Source organism: Trichosurus vulpecula, chromosome 1 (assembly GCF_011100635.1).
Source record: "Trichosurus vulpecula isolate mTriVul1 chromosome 1, mTriVul1.pri, whole genome shotgun sequence".
Lineage (NCBI taxonomy): Eukaryota > Metazoa > Chordata > Mammalia > Diprotodontia > Phalangeridae > Trichosurus > Trichosurus vulpecula.
This window is the reverse complement of record NC_050573.1, coordinates 170392498-170414798: the sequence shown is the minus strand read 5'-3', so window position 1 is coordinate 170414798 and position 22301 is coordinate 170392498. Positions and strand designations below refer to the sequence as shown.

Here is a 22301-nt window from a genome sequence, read left to right as displayed (position 1 = left end):
ATCATCCCCCCCTTTTTTTTAATCTTCTTCCTCCTTTTTTCCTGTGGGGTAAGATACCCAATTGAGTATGTATGGTATTCCCTCCTCAGGTCAAATCTGATGAGAGCAAGATTCACTCATTCCCCCTCACCTTGCCTTCTCTTCTCTTTCTACAGAACTGCTTTTTCTTGCCACTTTTATGCGAGATAATTTACCCCATTCTATCTCTCCCTATCTCCCTCTCTCAATATATTCCTCTGTCATCCCTTAATTTGATTTTATTTCTTTTAGATAAATTCCCTTCATCTTCAACTCACCCTGTGCCCGCTCTCTCTCTCTCTCTCTCTCTCTCTCTCTCTCTCTGTGTATATATATATACATAAAGATATATATATATACATATATATATGCATATTCCCTTCAGCTACCCTAATACTGAAGTCTCATGAAACATACACATCATCTTTCCATGTAGGAATGTAAGCAAAACAGTTCAATTTTAGTAAGTCCCTTGCAATTTATTTTTCTTGTTCTTTTTCTTGTTTACCTTTTCATGCTTCTCTTGATTCTTGTGTTTGAAAGTCAAATTTTCTGTTCAGCTCTGGTCTTTTCACTGAGAAAGCTTGAAAGTCCCCTATTTTCTTGAAAGTCCATATTTTGCCTTGGAACATAATACTCAGTTTTGCTGGGTAGGTGATTCTTGGTTTTAATCCTAGCTCCACTGACCTCCAGAATATCGTATTCCAAGCCCTTCGATCTCTTAATGTAGAAGCTGCTAGATCTTGGGTTATTCTGATTGTGTTTCCACAATACTCAAATTGTTTCTTTCTGGCTGCTTTCAGTATTTTCTCCTTGATCTGGGAGCTCTGGAATTTGGTGACAATATTCCCAGGAGATTTCTTTTTGGGATTGAGGAGGCGATCAGTGGACTCTTTCAGTTTCTATTTTGCCCTGTGGCTCTAAAATATCAGGGCAGTTCTCCTTAATAATTTCTTGAAAGATGATATCTAAGCTCTTTTTTTGATCATGGCTTTCAGGGAGTCCAATAATTTTTAAATTATCTCTCCTGGATCTATTTTCCAGGTCAGTGGTTTTTCCAATGAGATATTTCACATTGTCTTCCATTTTTTTATTCCTTTGGTTCTGTTTTATAATATCTTGATTTCTCATCAAGTCACTAGCTTCCACTTGCTCCAATCTAATTTTTAAGGTAGTATTTTCTTCAGTGGTCTTTTGGACCTCCTTTTCCATTTGGCTAATTCTGCCTTTCAAGGCATTCTTCTCCTCATTGGCTTTTTGGAGCTCTTTTGCCATTTGAGTTAGTCTATTTTTTTTTATTTTTTTTCACTTTATTTTTTTAATTTTTTGGGGAGTGGGGCAGGGCAGTTGGGGTTAAGTGACTTGCCTAAGGTCACACAGCTAGTATATGTGTCAAGTGTCTAAGGCTGGATTTGAACTCAGGTCCTCCTGACTCCAGGGCTGGTGCTCTACTCACTGTACCACCTAGCTGCCCCGAGTTAATCTATTTTTTAAGGTGTTGTTTTCTTCAGTGTATTTTTCAGTATTTTTGGGGATCTCCTTTAGCAAGTCATTGACTTGTTTTTCATGGTTTTCTCGCATCCTTCTCATTTCTCTTCCCAATTTTTCCTCTACTTCTCTAACTTGCATTTCCAAATCCTTTTTGAGCTCTTCCAGGCCTGAGACCAGTTCATGTTTTCCTTGGAGGCTTTTGTTGTAGGCTCTTTGACTTTGTTGACTTCTTCTGGCTGTATGTTTTGGTCTTCTTTGTCACCAAAGAAAGATTCCAGAGTCTGAGACTGAATCTGGGTGCGTTTTCGCTGCCTGACCATATTCCCAGCCAGCTAACTTGACCCTTGAGTTTTTCAGTGGGGTATGACTGCTTGTATAGTTAAGAGAACTATGTCCCAAGCCTGGAGGGATGCACTAGCTCTGCCACACCAGCACTACTCCTTCCCCAAGAACCCCCAACGTGGACTGGACTTATATCTTTAGCAGGCTGTGCACTCCTGCTCTGATCCGCCACTTAATTCCTCCCACCAGGTGGGCCTAGGGCCGGAAGCAACTGCAGCTGTAGTTCTGCAGCTACCCCACCTCCTCTGTCCCCGGGGCAGCGAACTCCTTTATAAACTCTGTCCCCAGCAGCTTTTCCCACTAACCTTCTCTGTTGTCTTTGGTGTTTGTGGGTTGAGAAGTCTGGTAACTGCTGCAGCTCACTGATTCAGGGCACTAGGGCACGCTCCGCCTGGCTCCTAGTCTGGTTGGTCCGCGCTGCCTGTGCTGGGCTCCGCTCCACTCTGCTCCGCTCCCAGCTCCGTGCGGGGTAGACCTCACCCAGAGACCATCCAGGCTGTCCTGGGCTGGAGCCCTGCTTCCCTCTGCTATTTTGTGGGTTCTGCAGTTCTAGAATTGGTTCAGAGCCATTTTTTATAGGTTTTTGGAGGGGCTCAGCAGGGAGTTCACGCTAGTCACTGCTTTCCAGCTGCCATCTTTCTCCTTCCTTTCCAGGCTTCTTACACCTTATTCTCCTCCAGATACTCTTCAGTACAGAGACACCCTCCAAGAATCCTTTCTTGATCCCACTTAATGCTAGTGCCTCCCCTCTCTTAATTTTCTCCAGCATAACTTGTCTTTATCTTTTTGGTACTTAGCTGTTTGCATACGGTCTCCCTCATTAGACTGTCAGTTTGAGTACAAGGACTTTTACCTTCCTTTGTACCCCCGGTGCTTACCTAGAACATAGTAGTCACTTTATTAAATGCTTATTAACTTGACTTGACTAGCAGATATCTGCGGTGGGATTTGTTGTTTCAAGTTTCAAGTACTATACTTATTAATCCACTATGCCGTGCTTTCTCTCTGGGAGAGTTGGGAGAGTGGGACAAACAGCCTTTGAGTGAATCAGGGGTTCTCTTATGTGCAGAAAGAGAATTAAGGAACTAAGCTGGATGAAATTAGCCTTCAACCTACCTTTCCAGAAATTTTTCTTATTATACACCTTCACATTCTTTATTTTTAATAAAGCCGGACTGTCCTACCTACTTAACATTTCCTGAACTCCCATGCATTGTCTCTGCTACATCCCTTTGCACAGACATTCTCACCTCTGGATTCCTTTAGATATCAGCTCAGGTGCCATCTTTCACAAGAAGCCTTCTCTAATTTCCCCCAACTGCCCATGCTGTCTTCCCCCTCCAAAGATCTTGTTTTTGCTTATCTGTTTTAAAAGAATGTAAGCTCTTGAAGGCAAAACATACTGTGTTTTTGTCCTTGTATCCCATGTTTTCCACATAGTAGACACTTAATGAATGTTCATTTAAAATGAAGGATATTAAGACCTTTATTCTCTGAAAAGAGAATACATGCAAGATATTGATCACTACCATCATCTCATCCATTTTGATAAATATAAGATACATTCTTCAGTCATCCCTGTCAGAGAGAAGAGATGAGCAAGGTTTGTCAGTATTCTTGAGGTTGATGATATTTTCTTGAGGTATTGCTTAGGATTTGGGACATATCAACAGATACCAAATATTATGTATACTCTAATATTATCCAGTCAGGATTATTCTGAGAAAATGGTGTCCTACAAAATAAAACTGCATTTGCAAATGCAGAAATAGCTTTTCCTCCCTTTTCCTTAATCTTTTGTTTCAGAGTGTGTGTTTTCCTTCAAATAAAATTGAATGTCAATACATGAGACAAGATATACAAGTACTTGTCTACTTCACAGAATATTTATGAAAATAAATGATGTAATGCACTGAAAATATTTTGACCTAGTTAGAAGAAAAACAGTGCAAAGCCAGGGTGGTGGTATAATTATAAATAGTGACACAGATTGGGTTCAAAAGACAACAGAGCATCTGGAATCATAGCAATGATTTCTGGAGCCATAGTGTTATTAGGTTGCTCCTTGTCATAAGCAATCTCTGGCATCCCAGAAGATAAGAGTTAATTGTGCATTTATCTTTGAAAGGTAAAAATAAAGTGCTTCAAAGGGAGAGGAGGCTTCCAAATTTTGTTCAACAAGTCCAGGAACATCACTAATGTATGCGCTTTGCATAAAGTTATATATATTGAGTTCACTACCTTTACCTCTAAATGTGTAAAATTTAATTGATGAATATTGCCTCATGCCACTGTATTCAGTCTCATTATTCTGGGAAGGATGAAAGTGGAACCACCATATCATTGTTCCTTCCTGCCATTTCACAGCCAACATACCATCTCCAAGCCAGGGGTGGGTAACCCAGATCATGCCATTCACAGCATTTGGAACCTGAGGAGGAAACCATGAGATATTCTTGGAAACTGCAACTTCCTGAGAGCCTCTCAGGAAAAATACATACGTTTCTATAGGTGTTTAAATGTGTAATGTGTAATATATACATCTGTATTTATAAAGCAAATGAATGAAAATCGCATTATAAAAGAGGAAAAGCCCAACTGATAGAGAGCAGTCTTTAGGAAAACAGTATCAAAATGTAATATAGATCTTTTCATGTCCTCTGGGACCCTCAGGGAATGATGTATTTTGGATAGTTCAGCTTTCCACATGGACAGACACTTAAAGCATGACAACTTTTTCTTTTAATGTTAATTCTTTGGAGTAGAAAACTGTTGCGTGCTTTCTGTCTCCTTAAGTAGAAATACAGGACATATTTAGATGAATCTGTTATGTCATCTTTATGGTAACCCCTTCTCCAGTGCCGGTTGAAACCACTTCATATCCTATCTGATTCTCATCTATTACCTTCTGCAAGTCAAGCATAAAGCTCCTCTTTTGCCCAACCCCCATACTGGATGGCCTTCCTAATACCTCACATATACCATTGTAGGTCTGAGCTGTTCACCTGCTGACAGTCTCAGGGACCAGTCCACTTTCTTTTCTGGCCATACATGTCTGTAATGATATCTCTTATGCCACTTCTTCCATGCAAGATATCCCTGCTAATATAATGCAGCCTATTTATAGTCACCTGTGCCTTCCCATTGTCCAGTAGGTCATCTACAATTTTTATTCTTCAGAGATCTTTTAGTCCTATAAGTCAAAGATCTTAAGTCACAGCCTTATAATATCACTGAGAAAATATTGGTGTAAAGGATAGAGTTCTGTAGCACTGAGCCATTTGGGATTGTCAAAAATGGAGTTTCTCAAATGGGATCTGGCTTTCTTTTTGTTCTCTTCTATTCTCAGCCTGTTTCAGGGGCAGTCCATAATGCCTGTCAAGATAAATATCTATGTGTGCGCTCAGCTGAGGGGGCTGCATGTCAGAGGTGCAAGCTGTGCATCACTTTCTGTAGTTTTCCTCTCTTCCTTTACTGTCAAGTCATCTGCCATCATTTCGTGTTAATAGCAATATGCCTATCTATAACACCTTCTTTCTTCTCTTCTCTGTTGGATTGCTAAATGAATAGTCGAACTTGTTAGAAGTGTGTGTAAAGTGCGAGTGAGCCATCTGAACTGGTGCTCCTATAAATGAAGAGCGTGCACTTGGTGATGAGGCTGCTTGTCATGGTTACAGGTAGGGCACCTACAGCTAATATAGAACGATGAACAAGTAGAGAAGTTCTAGGAGGAGCTTGACAAGACCAGGAAAGTCAGTATCTTTCTTGAGACTCACTGCTATCACTACTAAACAGAACTTCACAATTCAGTTCAGTGCAGCAGCCATCACCTCCCCTGTCAAGCACTGTGCTGGGTGAAAAAGGGGCTGTACAAAATAAAGATAAAATGCAGTCCTTGGTCATGTGAAGTTTACAGTCTGGGAAAGGAATATCACACTCCAGAAGTTCTCAGTTTCCTCCTGTGTAAGATGAGAACTAGATGTCAGAATCACAGAATTTAGATCTAGAGGAGACCTTTGAACTCTTAGTTAAAACCTCTTGTTTTAAAGATGAGGCACTAAAAGTGTCACTGGTCTGCTTGAGGTTCCTTGCATGACACCCTCCATTTCCAGACTCTTCATTTTAATGAAATCCATCCCCTCATGCCTGGAGCTCTGTCTCTTCAAGCTTCCCTGGCTTCCTTCAGATAAATCCTTCATCCTTCCAGATAAAATACTATCTTCTGCAGGAATCCTTTCTTGATTCCCCTTAATTCTAGTGCTTTTCTTTTGTTGATTATCTCCAATTTATGTATTTTTTTTTGTACAAAGTGATTTATATTTTGCCTTCCCCATTAGGTTATGAGCTCCTTAAGAACCAGAACTGGTTTTTGCCTTTCTTTGTGTCCTAACCCCTCCCCCCACCCCATGCTTAGCACAGTGCCTGGCACATAGTAAGCCCTCAATAAATATTTTTGACTGACTGAATTTCCCAAGGTCACACAGGTAAGAAGTAAGAGGGCCAGGTTGTCAACTTAGGTATCTTAGTCAAGCAGTAAGCATTTACCAAGCACCTCCTGTATGCTAGGTGCCATGCTAGATGTTAAATCCAAATATGCAGCTTTCCATTATATCACACCATATGATTGCTAAGGTCCCTTCTAGCTTTAGCATTCTGCAGGTCTAGTTCTGTTTTATTGTGTGTTCTTTTTACTATTTGCAAAGAAATCAGAGCAGTAGATAGGTAAGATGAAAGTTACAGGAGCAGCTCTTATACCTGGTGGAGCAGGCACTAAGAGGTGGGGGAAGTCAGTCTGGAGCTTTTGATGCTCCAGTGTGAGGTCAAAAGTCCCACATTAAGATTCATCTGCTATGCCTCTTTGCTCACTTCTACCTAGGGTAAGATTCATAACCTCTCCATCCTTCCAGCATTCCCAACTCTTAGTCCATTTGTGAGTGCTGAGTGATATTTTAGGAAGACTGGACATTAATGAGTTCACCTTCACTTCAAAAGGATGCTTGTCAGAGAGGTTGTTGGTTAGGTATGAGTTAAACTAGATGACCTCAGAAACCCATTCCAACTCTGAAAAGCTGGAAATACCCATTATATAAAATAATATGTAAGTACTGTGATGTAAATTAAATGCTTTATAGGGTCTTTGGAGGAAAGGTCATTGTTGAGGGATAGGGTGAGGTTCAGGGAAGATTTCTTGGAGGCGATGGTATCTGAGTAAGACTTCAGTGCCTCCCCCCCCAAAAAAAAAAACCAAAACAATAACAAAAAAATAGGAATAGTGTGAACAAAGGCATAGACTGGAAAGTATGGGATCATGGTAAATGGTCCTGTTCAGCTAAAGGACAGAGTACAGGAAATTGAATGTTAGGCTAAGAAGTTTGAGCTTTATTTGGTAGGCAAAAGGGCACCACTAAAGAGTTCTGAAAGAGTGGCATGATGGGATTTCGCGTGAGTACTATTAGTCTGTCAGCAATGAAAGATGACTAGGAGGTGGAGAGGGTTGTTTGGAACTCATTGCAGTAGTCTGGGCAGGTAGTAATGAGGGAACTGTATTAGGACATGATAGTGGAAATAGAAAAGAGGCTAAATACCAGAGATATTGAGGAAGAAGCTTTGTCTTGATGTGATGAAGAGTTTTCTTCTCAACATTATTGTACGTGGCTTACTTTGAAGATGTCTAAATAACTTCAAATAACTGTAATTCTTTTGCTCACTTTTTGTAGTTTTCCTTTGGGAGGAGTACACCAACTTTAACATCTTCTTCTCTTCTAATCCTCTTTTTGATTAGTAAATAGATACCCAAACTTATTAGAATTGTGTATAAAGTAGAAGTAAATCATTTGTACTGGCTTTACAGGCCATTTACTTCCTACTTCTCAACTGTGTTCTGGAGAGATAAAATATTGAGATAGGGTATTGTTATACTGGAAAAAATGGCTGCTTCTTTGTTGTCCTGATGGTTCAGGTTCACCACTTGATCCTGATGGAAGGGGAAGAGAAGAGGACAATGGGCCTCTGTGTTATGACTACAGGAACTAGTGCTAATGATTTGAACCTGTGAACTCTGCAGTCATTTGTTTCTTCTTCTTCCTACTTCGTTTTAATTCCAGAGATGGATAGTGGCATTGAGAGAGGGGTGAAGCCCAAATTGGCCCATTTGTCTCCTTGTTAGTGTTAAAGCAGTGGAATAATTTAAGTCTAATGGCTAAAACAGGTACTTCAGTTATTTGTGCTTCCCTTATTCTAATAAGGTTAATAATTTAAATGTAGCTGTATACCTAGCCCTCATGGTTTATGTCCAGTAAATCCAAAGCCATTCAAAGGACATGTCAGATGGAATGGTGCAGTATATTATTTGGGTGGTATCATTTGATTTTGAGAGATGTGCCATAATTTAAAATTCAAATGAAAACACTTGTAAGACCACAAATTTATTTAAGAGCCCAGCCTTTTTAGACTGATCTAAATCAAACATCGTCCAAAAATCATTTATTCCCCATAATATTCAAGGCAGGTGGTTTTATATGTGCTTATTACTTTGTTATAGCCAATTAATTTCACTTTGGGGAGTGGGAGGCGTGGAGCAGCTGCCACACACTAGGTTATTAAAGGGTTTTGGATTCAAGTCCTCCAGCTCCATTACTCAGTGATTGTATGACTTTGAATATTTCATACAATCTCTTTGGACCCCAGTTTTCTTATCTGTAAAATAGTTATAAACACTTATTCTGTCTACCAAATAGAAGAGGTGTAAGAATAGAATGAGAAAATGTCTGTAAAGCACTACATACATCTCTGCAGCTGCTATTCTTGTCATCATCAGGAGATGAGAGCCTAAACTCTGCGACCCTGCAACACATCCCTGTCAGAAGTAGCTGCCTTCAGCAACTAGAAATCTGGGGAGGTGAGAAGAGGGTGGTTTGTGCAGCGTCTACAGGGGATCTGGTGCACCAGTGTCAAAATGCAGACCTGCTCGAGCTTGGTTAGTGGTGGTAGTGGTGGCGGTGGTGGTGGCGGTGGCAGCAGCAGTGGTGTTGTTTGTAAGCAGCAATTTGGGACATTACTTCTTTATAAATAAGCACTTCCAAAACTAAACAAAAGTAAACCAACAGCCCCACAAGCCCTTACTCTGTATGCCTTAGTGTATAACTGCTAAACCTAGATAGTAGGTGGCCTTTACTCTGATAAATTGGTTTACACTGTGAAAAATCTATGTGTGTAACAAAATGTCACCAGACTGAAAGTTTAATCAAGATAGATTTGGGTGATAACCAGAAGTTTAATTTCAATTCATTTAGAGGTTAAAGGTTTTAAATGGTTTCTAAATGCTGAGTGTAGGATATAAGCAGGAGTATCTCTTAGACAATCTATCTGCAAAGTGTGAGGAGAATAGTAATTACTGGCTCTCCAATAGACAGAAAGAGAATTGTTGAGTATACACACACATACATGTATGCACATGTATGTATACACATTATATGTGTGTGTATGGACTTACACACACATATACACTTTTTTCTGTTAAGAATAGCTTTTCTTCCAGGATATTTGTGTTCATACTCAGTATCATGCAAGAATAATATTTTTAATTGTTTTAAATTTTGCCTTGTCATGGGATAACCTCTTGGATTCACACTAAATGGAATATGCCTGAGGGGTGAATTACACATATAACTGTGTGAGAAGCTGCAGGAGGAAGAATCACTGTTTCTCAAGTGTCCACTAATTGCTGTACTCCATAATCTGTAATTTTATTGAATATTAGTTAGGTGTACTTACATGCCTGTAAAGATGTTCTTGATGAGAGAAGACAAAGTTAAAAAACATGGCGTAGATTTACACATGAGGAAGCAGCTTTAAAAAAGTAAGACAGATGAGACTGGCCTTCAATACATCCGTCCAAAATTTTTTCTCATTTCTGCTCTCCATATATTCTACTTGTAAATCAGACTGCCTTACCTACTTAGTATTTTCTGAACTCCCATGCAGTGTCTCCAACCTATTTCCCTTTGCACAGACATTCTTCTCACCTCTGGATTCCTTTAGATCTCAACTCAGATGTCATCTCCCTAAAGGAGGTTGTTTTTTTTTTTTAATTTCCCCAATTGCTACTGCTCTATTCCTCCTCCAAAAACCTTGTTTTTACTTACCTGTTTTAAAAGAATGTAAGTTCATTGGAGGCAAAAGGTATTATTGTATTTTTTCCTTGTATTTACCCAGTTTCTTACAAATAATAGATACTTAGTGAATGTTTATTTGAAATGAAAGATATTAAGAAAACCTGTGTCAACCATGGCCCATAACCTTTTCTTCTCAAAGGGATATTGCAGTATGATTTTTTTTATTCTCTGAAAAGAGAATACATGTAAGATAACCGTCATCCCATCAATTTTAATGCCTATGAGATAAAAGTCCAGCCCCTCCATATCAGAAAGAAGAGATGAGCAAGATTTGTCAGCACTCTTGGGGTTGATGATTTTTTCTTGGGGATTAGCTTAAAATTTGAAAGATACCAATAAATACCAAACATTATATGCACTCTGATGTTATCCACTCAAGATTGCTCTGAGAAAATGGTGTCCTAGGTAGTGATTATTGAATACATGCGTATGTGTGTGTGTGTATGTCTGTGTGTGTATTACATATATACATATTTATGTGTGTATGTATGTATATTATGGGGAAAGAGTGGTCCAGCAGTAGAGCTTTGGAGGAGACCCTTCAATAAATAAGGAGACAGGCCCAGCTGTGTCTAGGAGTTGAGAGAAGGGGAAACAAGTTCTGGAGTGCTAGATGCAACAAAGAACAAAGTAGAAGGTTGAGATCAATATTACTGTGTTCTGCATCTCATCTGAATACCATAAGGAACCATGAGAGAGAACTTTGAATAATAAAGTGGTATAGCCAAAATACAAATTGATGGGAGAGGATTTTATCAAGGTCCAGAACAGACTTGTTTCTAGGACCATACAAGGGGATTTGTTCTGTGAAGTTTCAATTCAAAGTGCTGCACTTGAGGGCCACATAAAGGCTGCAGGTTCCCCACCCCTGCTGTAAACCTTTGTGTCATGTTAGGAGCTGTCTATTTTAATCTACTGGCACCAAAAAAAAAAAAAGTGACAAATATATGAAAGAGCAGATTAACCAGGAAGTTTTTGTTTGTTTGTTTGTAATTCTGATTGGACCTATTATTTCATTGGTATAAGAGTCAGTGGGTGAGGAATTTTCTTCACCAAGACTGAATACCTTCTATGCAACTTAAGTTCTTATAGAGGATTCTAAGGCACTGAAAGTTTCATTGATTTGCCCAGGGTCACATAGAGCCATTATGTGTCAAAAGGAGGAAGGAAAAGGAAATAAGTATTGATGTAACACCTACTGTGTGCTAAACACTTTACAAATATTATCTCATTTGCGCCTTACAACAACTCTGAGAGGCAGCTACTAGTGTTTTCCTTATTTTCCAATTGAGTAAACTGAGACAAACTGAGGTTAAGTGACTTGCCTGGGGTCACAGCCATTGAGTGCCTGAGGCCAAATTTGAATTCATGTTTTCCTGACTCCTAAGACAGCTCTCTATTAGCTGTGCCATGTTGTTAGGAAAGACAGTTTAACAATGGAAATCAATTGCCACATCAAGAGAGCTAAAACAGAACTCAGGAGTTCTTAACCTTTTTTCTGTCTCGTGGATCCATTTGGCAGTTTGATGATAACTCTGAACCATTTTCTCAGAATAATACTATTTAATAATAATTCTCAGAATAATACTGTTTAAGTTAATAAAATAAAATGCATAGTATTACCAGTATATACCAATATAATTACCAGTTATATTTATTGGAATAAAAATGTTTTTTCCATCCAAGTACATGGACCCTCTGAAATCTATCCATTGACCCCAGGTTGAGAACCCCTGGCTTCAAACTCGTCTCAACCAGCCAGTTGTGTGAAGTCTTTGACAAGAAGAAAGAGAGAGCAGCGCCAAGCTATACCACTTTAGAATATCAACTTATTGGAAAAACCTTACAAAGGGAGATGGCAGAAGATTATGAGCAATACTGCCTCTTAAAACAGCAAGAATGGTGCAGCCAAAAGAAATTTACAGAAGGCTTCACAATAGACTCAATTAAATCAGATCATGCTGAGGTCATTTAAGGATAAACATGGAAGAAGAACAACAAATAAATGGAAAAGATTTGTAAAGTTTTTTTTATAAGAAACTCTTTTCCCATCAGTGATAGTGGAGACACCACAGTTGAATTCTTAATATCCCAGTTCTTAGTATGCTACATGAAGAGCTAGAAGTGAAATTTTAGAAAATAAAAACAGGAGAAGCAAATATTGTTTCCAGCTCAGGCTTCTTTTTTTTATACCTGACTACATTGGGTTGTCCTCCTATGGAAGATGTGCAAGACCTAGACAAGAGTTGCCCTGGATAAGAGTGGAGATGGGTTGTAGTCCTCATCTTTGGAAGGAATATCCACACCATTTGGTTCAAAGGTCCATCGGAGTATAGGTGAGATTCAAAGGAAAGCTCTGGAGGCCAAAATGTCAACAACAGTTAGATGACTGTAGTATAATAATTCAGTTCCGTTCCACAAAGGCAAAAGAGTGCCATGGAGTTCTGGATTTGCAGTCAGAGGAACTCTATACAAAGCCAAGTTCTGCCACTTACTGACCTCTGTGACCTTGACCTCTGTGACCTTGAACAAGTCTCTTAACCTCTGTGGGCCTCTGTCTTCTCTATAAAAGAGTGGATTGGACTATATGACCTGCAAAGCCCCTTCTAATTCATAACCTTTGATCCTATAAATATTTTTGAATATCTATGGTGTTACAAGGCACAGTACTAGATACCCATAGGAATCAAAGAGTAAAACATGGCCCCTGTCCTTAATAAGTTCACAGTAATTATAATGGAGTGCTATATAGTGCTATAAGAAATGACAAGGGGGTGGTTTCTGAAAAAAAAAAAAAGAAAAACATGGCAAGACCTATATGAACTCATGCAAAGTGAAGTGGTAAGAACTAGGAGGTCATTATGCATAGTAACAGCAATGTTATAATGATAATTAACCATGAAAGACTTGGCTACTCTGATCAATAGAATATCCAAGACAACTCCAGTGAACTCATGATCAAAAAATGCTACTATCCACTTCCAGAGAGAGCTGATGAACTCCAGTGCCAGTTGAAATGTACTGTTCTTGCTTTACTTTTTTTTTTGGTTTTTTTGTGGTATAGTTAATATGGAAATATGTTTTTCATGCTTTCCCATGTATAACTGATATCATTTTGCTTGCTTTCAAAGTGGGGGCAAGGAGAGAAATAGAGAGAGAGAGAGAGAGAGAGAGAGAGAGAGAGAGAGAGAGAGAGAGAGAGAAAGTTTATTGTAGTAGTGGAGATAAAATGAATACACAGACAACTACAGAACAAGGCAGAATTTGATGAATGCCAAAGAAAAAGCTTACCCAAAATACAATTGAGGTAGTTTGGAAGGGCCCTTGTTAGACATTGGGGTGTTGGGGTGGGAAAAAGACTCAAGAATTTCATCTTTGTCTCAATGAATTTGAGGTGATAGAAGGGTACTCGAAAGGAATGGTGTCATAAACACTGCAAATTATGATATAGGATAGAAAGAAAGATGTGGGTGTGGAGAGAGAGGGAGAGCCAACTAGAAATAGGTATCATTTGCCTAAAGATTTAAAAAAAATTCATCAAGTACAAGCATTTATATTATGTAACCAGTTTTTAAGAGCTTTAAAGGCCAAAGCAGGTGGTGGGGGGAGGCGTGGTTTCTATTTGGTCCTAGAGGCAATAGAAAGTAACTGGAATTTATTGAATAGGGGAGCACCATAGTCAGATTTGTGCTTTAGGAAAATCACTTTGACAGTTGTTTAGGATGGTTTGGAAGTAGAAAGAGACTTTACACAAACCACTTAGTACAGAAATTCTTCACCTGGGATATCTGAATTTTTAAAAATATTTTTATATCTATTTCATCATTTGCTTTGTAATCCTGTGCATTCTATGTTATGTATTTAAAAACATTGTTCTGAGAAGGCCTGTCCAAGAACCCCTAAATTTGGAGAATATTGCAATAGTCCAGGTGAGAGATAATGAAAGCCTGAAGGTTGTGGCTGTATAAGTAGAGAAGAAGGGGCAGCAGATGAAGACAGCAGATGATTTTCCCAAAGCAGTGGGTGTAAAGGAAGAAAAGTAATTTTATTTGGAATACAAGCCTAGCTGTTTCAGTGGCTATAGTCTACTTTGCACATTTGATGGTGGTTGTTATTCTGTTGCCCTTTATGTGTTAATTTTTCATGCCTTATTTCAAAAAGCATATGACTCATATTGTGATTTTCATAATGCCAGATATTGTGCAGCAGCTGGCTGCTATTTTCATTGTGGCATCTGTGAATTTTTCTTTGAAATGTTCCTTTTCAGTGAAATACTTAAGGGTCTGGTATCCTGAATACACAGGAAGACAAACAGTTTACCTAGGTAATCAGTGAAATGTACATAAGTTATAGAAATAGTGGTGGAGGTAAGGAATAGACTACAATATATAGAGGACTAGTCCACCCTCCAGCACCTGAGCTAGAAGGGCTTGGATGGAATTCTGCTGAAGTCAGGTTCACCTTTTGGAGAAAGCAGAAAGGAATCCATCCAACCTAAGTAATTAGCTAGTGGGCACTTAGACTGCAGTTTCTAGGTCAAACTAAGAATGTTCCCTTAGGGAAAAAGAAAATAATTTATGCTTTGAAGAGAGGTAAGGATGAGAGGTGATACTAGGAAAGGGAAAAAGGAAAAAAATAGTGCCTACTTCATTCTGTTCAGGAGACATACAAGACGTGAACCGTTGCTTTAGATTTTTATTTTGTTGTTATGTTGTGTGTGTTGTGTTGTATAGAGTTGTGTAGTGACCCCATTTGGGGTAAAGATACAGGAGTGGTTTGCCATTTCCTTCTCCAGCTCATTTTACAGATAAAGAAACTGAGGTAAACGAAGTTAAGTGATTTGCCAAGGGTCACACAGCTAGTAAGTGTCTGAGGACACATTAGAATTCAGAAAGATGAGTCTTCCTCACTCTAGGCCTGCTCCATCCACTGTGCCACCTAGCTGCCCTTAGGTTTTTATAGATAGTTTTAACAGACTTTGAGTTTCTTAAGGGAGGAATTGTGCTTCATTGATGTTGTACCTCCCCTGACACCAAACACAGTGCATTTCACATGACAGACATGGAATAAATATTGTTAAATGAATGAATGGGTACCTGGCCTCATTGCTAGAGGTAGGTTTTAAGTATGGGAACTGGAAGAGCTAGGAGAAAAATGAAAACAAGCTGAATACTTAAGAGTCAGGGCATGGTGCCAGACGACTGAAACTGAATGTGAATTGTTTGGTGCCTTAAGTTATTTCCATTTTTCTTAAAGTTTGGAAGGGATGAAAAATGTAGAGCCCTACACATCAACTATAGTACTCCTGCTTTTTCTTCAAAGATATTACGTGCCTGCCACTGGCTTTATGAGCCGAGTGTTTAGAAGTGAACACCGTGGCTTGTTTATCTTTCTTCCTAGAAGACCAGGGCTGCATTATGAGTGGGGAATTAAAATGATAGAAATGGGTCTGGCAGGAAGCTTCCCTCAGGAAAAATTGGTGCCATGTGACAACATCTACAGATGGTACACAATAGGAAAACCAATTGATTCCCACCCTCCTAGTCCCACCAAAAGAAAGTTTATTTTAAAGAGGAGCAAGGTTTGAGGCATAGTATAGTGTGCCAACATCCATTATCACCAATCAATAAGCATTTATGAAGTTCCTATTATGTGCCAGGCACTATGTTAGACACTGATTGCCCCATAACAAAAGCAAAACAGTCCCTGCCTTGAAGGAGCTTGCATTTATATAAGTATATTTAAAGCATATACAAGAAAAGATAGCAAATGACATTGGGAGGGAAGGAACTAGGAACTGAAGGAGACTATGGAGGGCCGCCTGAAGTAGGTAGAGCTTCAGCCAAGTCTTGAAGGAAATTATTATTTTCAAGCAATGGGGGTCAACACAGAGTACATTCCAGGCACGGAGGACAACCTGTGAAAAGTCAGGGAGGTGGAAATAGGAGCATTGTGTAGTTAGTAGAGTAGGTAGCAGAGTATTAATTCTACAAAGATAGCATGAGACCACATTGTAATGAACTTTAAATGTCAAACGGAGCAGTTTACATTTGATCATACAGGTGATAGAGCCCCGTTGGTGTTTATTGAATAGGAAGGAAATGACATGGGACTGGAGCTTAAGAGAGAGACTGGATCATATGCATAGAGTCCAGGACTCCCAGAACCTTGGGATAGACCCACAGTTAAGGGATATGTCAAAAAGACTGACCAGGTGCACAAAAGCTTGCTTTTAACTTACATATGCTCTTAGAATGCTAATCAGCTTCCTCCTAAAACTTTGTTAGGTTAACAGCTACAAAAGTGAAGATGAGCCAAGACATCCTTCTATCACATTAGGGGTGAATGAGCCTTCGTTAAAGATGCATACCATCTGCTACTACATGGAAGTCGTAGTCATTGTCATTCCGAGGTTTGGAATTAAGTATTGATGATCAACTGCATTGACATTCCAATTGGATGGTTAAAGTTGAAGAGCTTTTCTCAGGATTATTTTACAGATGTCCCAGTTCTTAAAATACCTCTTTTTTTTTTTTTACAGCCAGGTATTTATATTGAGGTTTGGATTTGCATTTCCAAATGCAAATACAGTTGATGTTTAAAGAGATAATGGTTTTTCTTTGACTTTTGATACATTTTCTGAAATCTTTCATGGATATGATATAAATGCTTTACAGATTAAAAAATATTTTCATCTGAGCAACACTAAAATGAAACAGAACAGGCATTACTATGCCCATATTACATGCCAGAAAACTGAGACTTGGGGTGTTAAATGACCTGCCCATATTCATACAGAGCCTGGTGCTCTTTCTACTACAGCATGATCAAAATACTTGTTCTCTTAATGCAGAGGATTAAATCTCTTCTTTTTACTCTCTTGGCCTTTATATTATATTTCCTCTTGATTCCGTTGATGTTGATGGCTTGTGAAAAACAGCGCTCAGGGAAAAAGAAATGATATTTAACTGTATTCTTAAGTCTATAAATCTGTTAGCATATGGATGATGTATGTTGTTGACTATCCTTCTGTTTGGGATGAAGGGAGGAGTGGGGTTGGAAAGTAAGAGATTTGTAATCGCTTTCAAACTTTATTGAGGCTGCTGGGGGTGCAGTGGATAGAGTGCTGGGCCTAGAGTCAGAAAGACCTGACTTAAAAACCAGTCTTGGACACTTATCAACTAATTAACACACTCACTAGTGTGATGTTGGGCAAATCACTTGTCCTCTCTTTGCCTCAGTTTCCTTGTCTATAAATGAAAATGATATTAACTATACTAACAATTACTATAATTATTAATTTTCATTATGATAATAGAGGTAATAAACCTACTTCGCAGGGTTGTTGTAAGGAACAAATGAGGTAGTATTTGTAAAGCACTGAGCACAGTATTGGCCCTATAGTACTTTATAAATGTTAGCTAATTATTATTACTTCCTACTAGAACCCATATCTCTAACTCATTTTTGTGTCAAGGGCACCATTTTCTAAGCTCATAGCCCTCCACCCTTTGCCTGAACTACACATAGATGATTTGTTGCCAGCTCTTGCCCATTCTGTCTCACACAACATCTCTCCTAACTTAGGCCCTCTCACCTGGAATATTGAAGTAGTTTCCAATCTAATTGTTCTCCCTTTTTACCCCACTCCTTTCCAGACTCCACACAGTTGCCAAAATTATTTTCCTGAGCCACAGATCTGACCCATGCCACTCCCCTACTTAACAAACTCCAGGGGCTCCTTTTGCCTCTATGATCAAATACAAAATCTTCTGTTTGTCATTTAAAGCTCCGTCCTGGGTCCATCCAGCCTTTTTAGCCTTATTATCTTTTGAGTAATCTAAGTTTTAGCCAGATTGGTCTTGCTTTTCCTCACACTACATTTCTTTTTTTTTTTTTTTTTTTTTTAATTTTTTTTTCCTTTATTTATTTTTAGTTTACCACACACGGTTCTACATAGTTTTGAGTTCCAGTTTTTCTCCCCTCCCTCCCCCCTCCCTCCCCAAGACGGCATGAAGTCTCATATAACTGTCATGTATAACTTCGCATTGAATTAATTTATGCTCTAGTCAAGTCGTGGAGAAGAATTTTGACCAATGGAATGAATCATGAGAAAGAAGAAACAGAACCAAAAAAACAAAACAAAAAAAAAAAACAAAAAAAACCCAAAAACAAAAACAAAAGAGAAGCAGAAAAGGCGAGCATGTAGTGCGCCTCGATCTGTATTCAAACTTCGCAGTTCTTTCTCTGGATGAAGATAGCATTCTCCATCGTGAGTCCCCTGGAGTTGTCCTTGCCCCTTTAGGTTGCTGAGAGAAGCGTAGTATGTCAGGGTTGGTCCTCATGGAATCCACATATCTGTGGCTGTGCACAACGTTCTCCTGGCTCTGCTCCGCTCACTCAGCATTATGTCGTGTAGGTTTTTCCAGGTTGTTATGAAGTCTGCATCATCCCCATTTCTTATGGCACAATAGTATTCCATCACCTTCATATACCACAGCTTGTTCAGCCATTCCCCAATTGAAGGGCATCCCTTTGCTTTCCAATTCTTGGCTACCACAAAGAGAGCTGCTATAAATATTCTTGTACATATGGGTCCTTTTCCCGCTTGCGTGATTTCTTTGGGATACAACCCTAGAAGTGGTATTACTGGGTCAAAGGGTATGAACATTTCTATAGCCCTTTGGGCATAGTTCCACACCGCCCTCCAAAATGGCTGGATCAGCTCGCAACTCCACCAGCAATGCAACAATGTTCCAATTTCCCCACATCCTTTCCAGCATTTATCATTCTCCTGATTTGTTATTTTAGCCAATCTGACAGGAGAGATGTGGTATCTAAGAGTTGTTTTGATTTGCATTTCTCTAATCAGCAGCGATCCAGAGCATTTTTCCATATGCCTGTAGATAGCTTTAATTTCTTCCTCTGAAAACTGCCTGTTCATATCCTTTGACCATTTCTCAATTGGGGAATGGCTTGTATTCCTATATATTTGGCTTAGCTCCCTGTATATTTTAGAAATGAGGCCTTTATCAGAGATACTAGTTGCAAAGATTTTCTCCCAATTTTCTGCTTCCCTCCTAATTCTTGTTGCATTGGCTTTTTTTGTACAAAAACATTTCAATTTGACATAATCAAAATTATCCATTTTGCATTTTGTAATGCTCTCTATCTCTTGTTGGGTCATGAATTCTTTACTTTTCCACAAATCTGATAAGTAAACTATTCCTTGCTTTCCCAAATTACTTAGAGTATCAACTTTTACTCCTAAATCATGAACCCATTTTGACTTTATTTTGGTATATGGTGTAATATATTGGTCTATGCCCAGTTTTTGCCCTACCATTTTCCAATTTTCCCAACAGTTTTTGTGAAATAGTGAATTATTAGCCCAGAAACTGGCTTCTTTGGGTTTATCAAAGAGTAGATTGCTAAACTTGTTGATTTCATCTACTTGTGTACCTAACCTATTCCACTGATCCACACCCCTGTTTCTTAACCAGTACCAGGCAGTTTTGATGACTGCTGCTGTGTAGTACAGTTTAATATCTGGTGTGGCTAAACCACCATCCCTAGCATGTCTTTTCATTAATATCCTAGATACTCTAGACCTCTTGTTTTTCCAAATGAATTTTGTTATTATTTTGTCCAGCTCAGTAAAAAAAAATTTTGGTAGTTCGATTGGTATGGCACTGAATAGATAGATTAATTTAGGTAGAATTGTCATTTTTATTATATTAGCTCGGCCTAACCATGAGCAACTGATATTTCTCCATTTATTTAGATCTGATTTTATTCGCGTGAAAAGTGTTTCATAGTTATGTTCATATAGGCCCTGGGTTTGTCTTGGCAAATAGACTCCCAAATATTTTATAGTGCCTTCAGTAACTTTGAATGGAATTTCTCTTTCTATCTCTTGCTGTTGGGCTTTGTCAGTAATGTATAGGAATGCTGAGGATTTATGTGGGTTTATTTTATATCCTGCAACTTTGCTAAAGTTGTTTATTATTTCAAGTAGTTTTTTACTTGATTCTCTAGGATTCTCTAGATAAATCATCATATCATCTGCAAAAAGTGATAATTTAGTTTCTTCTTTTCCTATTCTAATTCCTTCAATTTCTTTTTCTTCTCTTATTGCTACAGCTAATGTTTCTAGAACCAAATTGAATAATAGGGGTGATAATGGACATCCTTGTTTCACCCCTGATCTTATTGGGAATGCATCTACACACTACATTTCTTACACCATTTCCCATCTGCATGCTTTTGCAGACTCAGACCCTCATACCTAGGATGCCTTCCCTTCTCACTTTTGTCTCTTAGGGTCCCTGGCTTCACAGCTCTGCTCAAATGCTTCCTCCTAAATGAGGCTTCTCCTAACTACTGCTAGTTGTTCCCCCAAACAATTACCTTGTATTTATCCTTATTTATGTTATTACCCAATATAGAATATTATCGCCTTAGGAGAAAGACTGTTTCATTTTGGTCCATTTACCCCCAGAGCCTTGCACAGTACCTGACACACAAATACATATTTATTGATTGCTTAGTAAATGCTTATTCACTGATTGGTTGTATCAAACATCTGTTTAGTTAATTGCAAACTACCCAAATCCATACACTCTTTGTATGTTTATTTTTCAAAAAAAAAAGATGAGTCATAGGATCACAGGATTTAGAGGTGGAAGAGACTTTAAAGATGATCCATCTGGTCAAACTTCATCATTGTTTAGTAGAGGAAACTGAAGGAAATTCTTTGTCATGATCACTTACAGGATTCTGATGTGAACAGAATTGAAATCTGGACTTTACCTAAGCCAAGAGGCAGGAGAGTCAGGAAGATAGAGCAGGAGACAAAGCTGACCCGGGCTCTGGTCATCCTGGGTCCTCTGCCAGGGTTGTAGTGGATGAGTTTGGAAAAAGTAATTTCACCTTCCAATTCCTGCTTTTTTCTCTTTATAATCATGGCATATTGCAAAGGCAGTGTGGAGTCAGAGAAAAGCCCTGGATTTCAAGACCTCAGTCCTAGTCCTGACACTACCACCTTGTCTACTACATAACTGTGTTCACTTCCCTGGACCTCACTTTCCTTATGTAAAATGTAAAATTTGACATCGTGATCACAAAGATTCCTTTCCATTCAACTATTCACACCACTCTTTAAAGTGAAGGAGGACACACCCATGTGGGTAACTTCAAACATTGATCAGTCCAACAGTCATGGAATCATGTGGAAGTCACTTTAAGAGGCCATCTAGCCCAAAGCCCTCAATTTATAGTTGAGAAAACTGAAGCCCAGGAAGGTTGAGTGACTTCTCTGGGAGCTTACCATCTACAGGATAATTTATCTTGTGGCCCTTTTCCTACTTCTATCTTGTGTGTATTCCCTGAGGAGCACACTGGTTTAATATTGGGCAGTGCTGCACCAAGGCAGAAGACTCATCGTGGATGAGTATTTGTTGACAAAGTAGGTCATCCATAGGAGGGATCATTAATAAAGGAAACCATTTTAATGCATTTAAAAGCCCAGATTGTGACAATCTTTTTCTTTTTTTCTTCCCATCTGTTTAGAACTTATGCCATTAGAAGGATAAGAGAAGCCTTCAGAGAAAATAAGAACGTAAAGGATTCTGCACAAATACAAATGCTAGTGAATAAAGCCAAAAGAAACCTAGACATAATTCGACGACAGGTAAGTTGCACGCTTTGATTCATCAATCTCTGAGATTATTGAATTTTGAACTGAATTATTGAATATTGAATGGAAATTATTGAATACTTGCTCTACCAATGTAGACCCGTGATTTGTTAAAGTCTTAGCATCCTGTGTAATTTTTATCTATGTCTTTACCTACATCCTTCAGGAAGGATCCACCAACTCACTTTCTCTGTTCCTTTTATTGTGAGTCCCAGGATAGTACTTGGATTGCTTGTGACCAACCTACTTCTTTTTCTATCCATAAATGTCCTTGATGATGTTTTTAGTGCCATTTTTTGGTTTTGTATTATTGGCAATATGCTACATCCTACCTATATCTATCATTGTCTCTTGATGGAAAGTTTTATCAAAGATTTACTCCCTCTCTCTTTTTTAAAAATTTCGAACATCATATCATTTTTTTCATCCTTCTGTGTAAGTTTGTTTCATTGAGTCTTAAAATCCCATCCCTGTTATTCATTTAGAAATAGAAAGATAACACATGGAAACTAGGAGGTCAAAGCAATCTACAATAAGACATCAGGTACCCAGAATCCTTGGAGACTAATTTTTTAGGG

At 38.7% G+C, this 22301-nt stretch overlaps 1 protein-coding gene across 1 annotated transcript in view; it reads left to right on the top strand.

Moving 5' to 3' along the window:
- Window positions 1–22301, top strand: part of LYRM4 (LYR motif containing 4) — a 210088-nt gene that overhangs the window by 37688 nt on the left and 150099 nt on the right. Inside the window, exon 2 of the mRNA XM_036737716.1 lies at window positions 21597–21717. Within this exon, the coding sequence (XP_036593611.1) occupies window positions 21597–21717 (121 nt within the window). The remainder of the gene's footprint in view (window positions 1–21596; window positions 21718–22301) is intronic.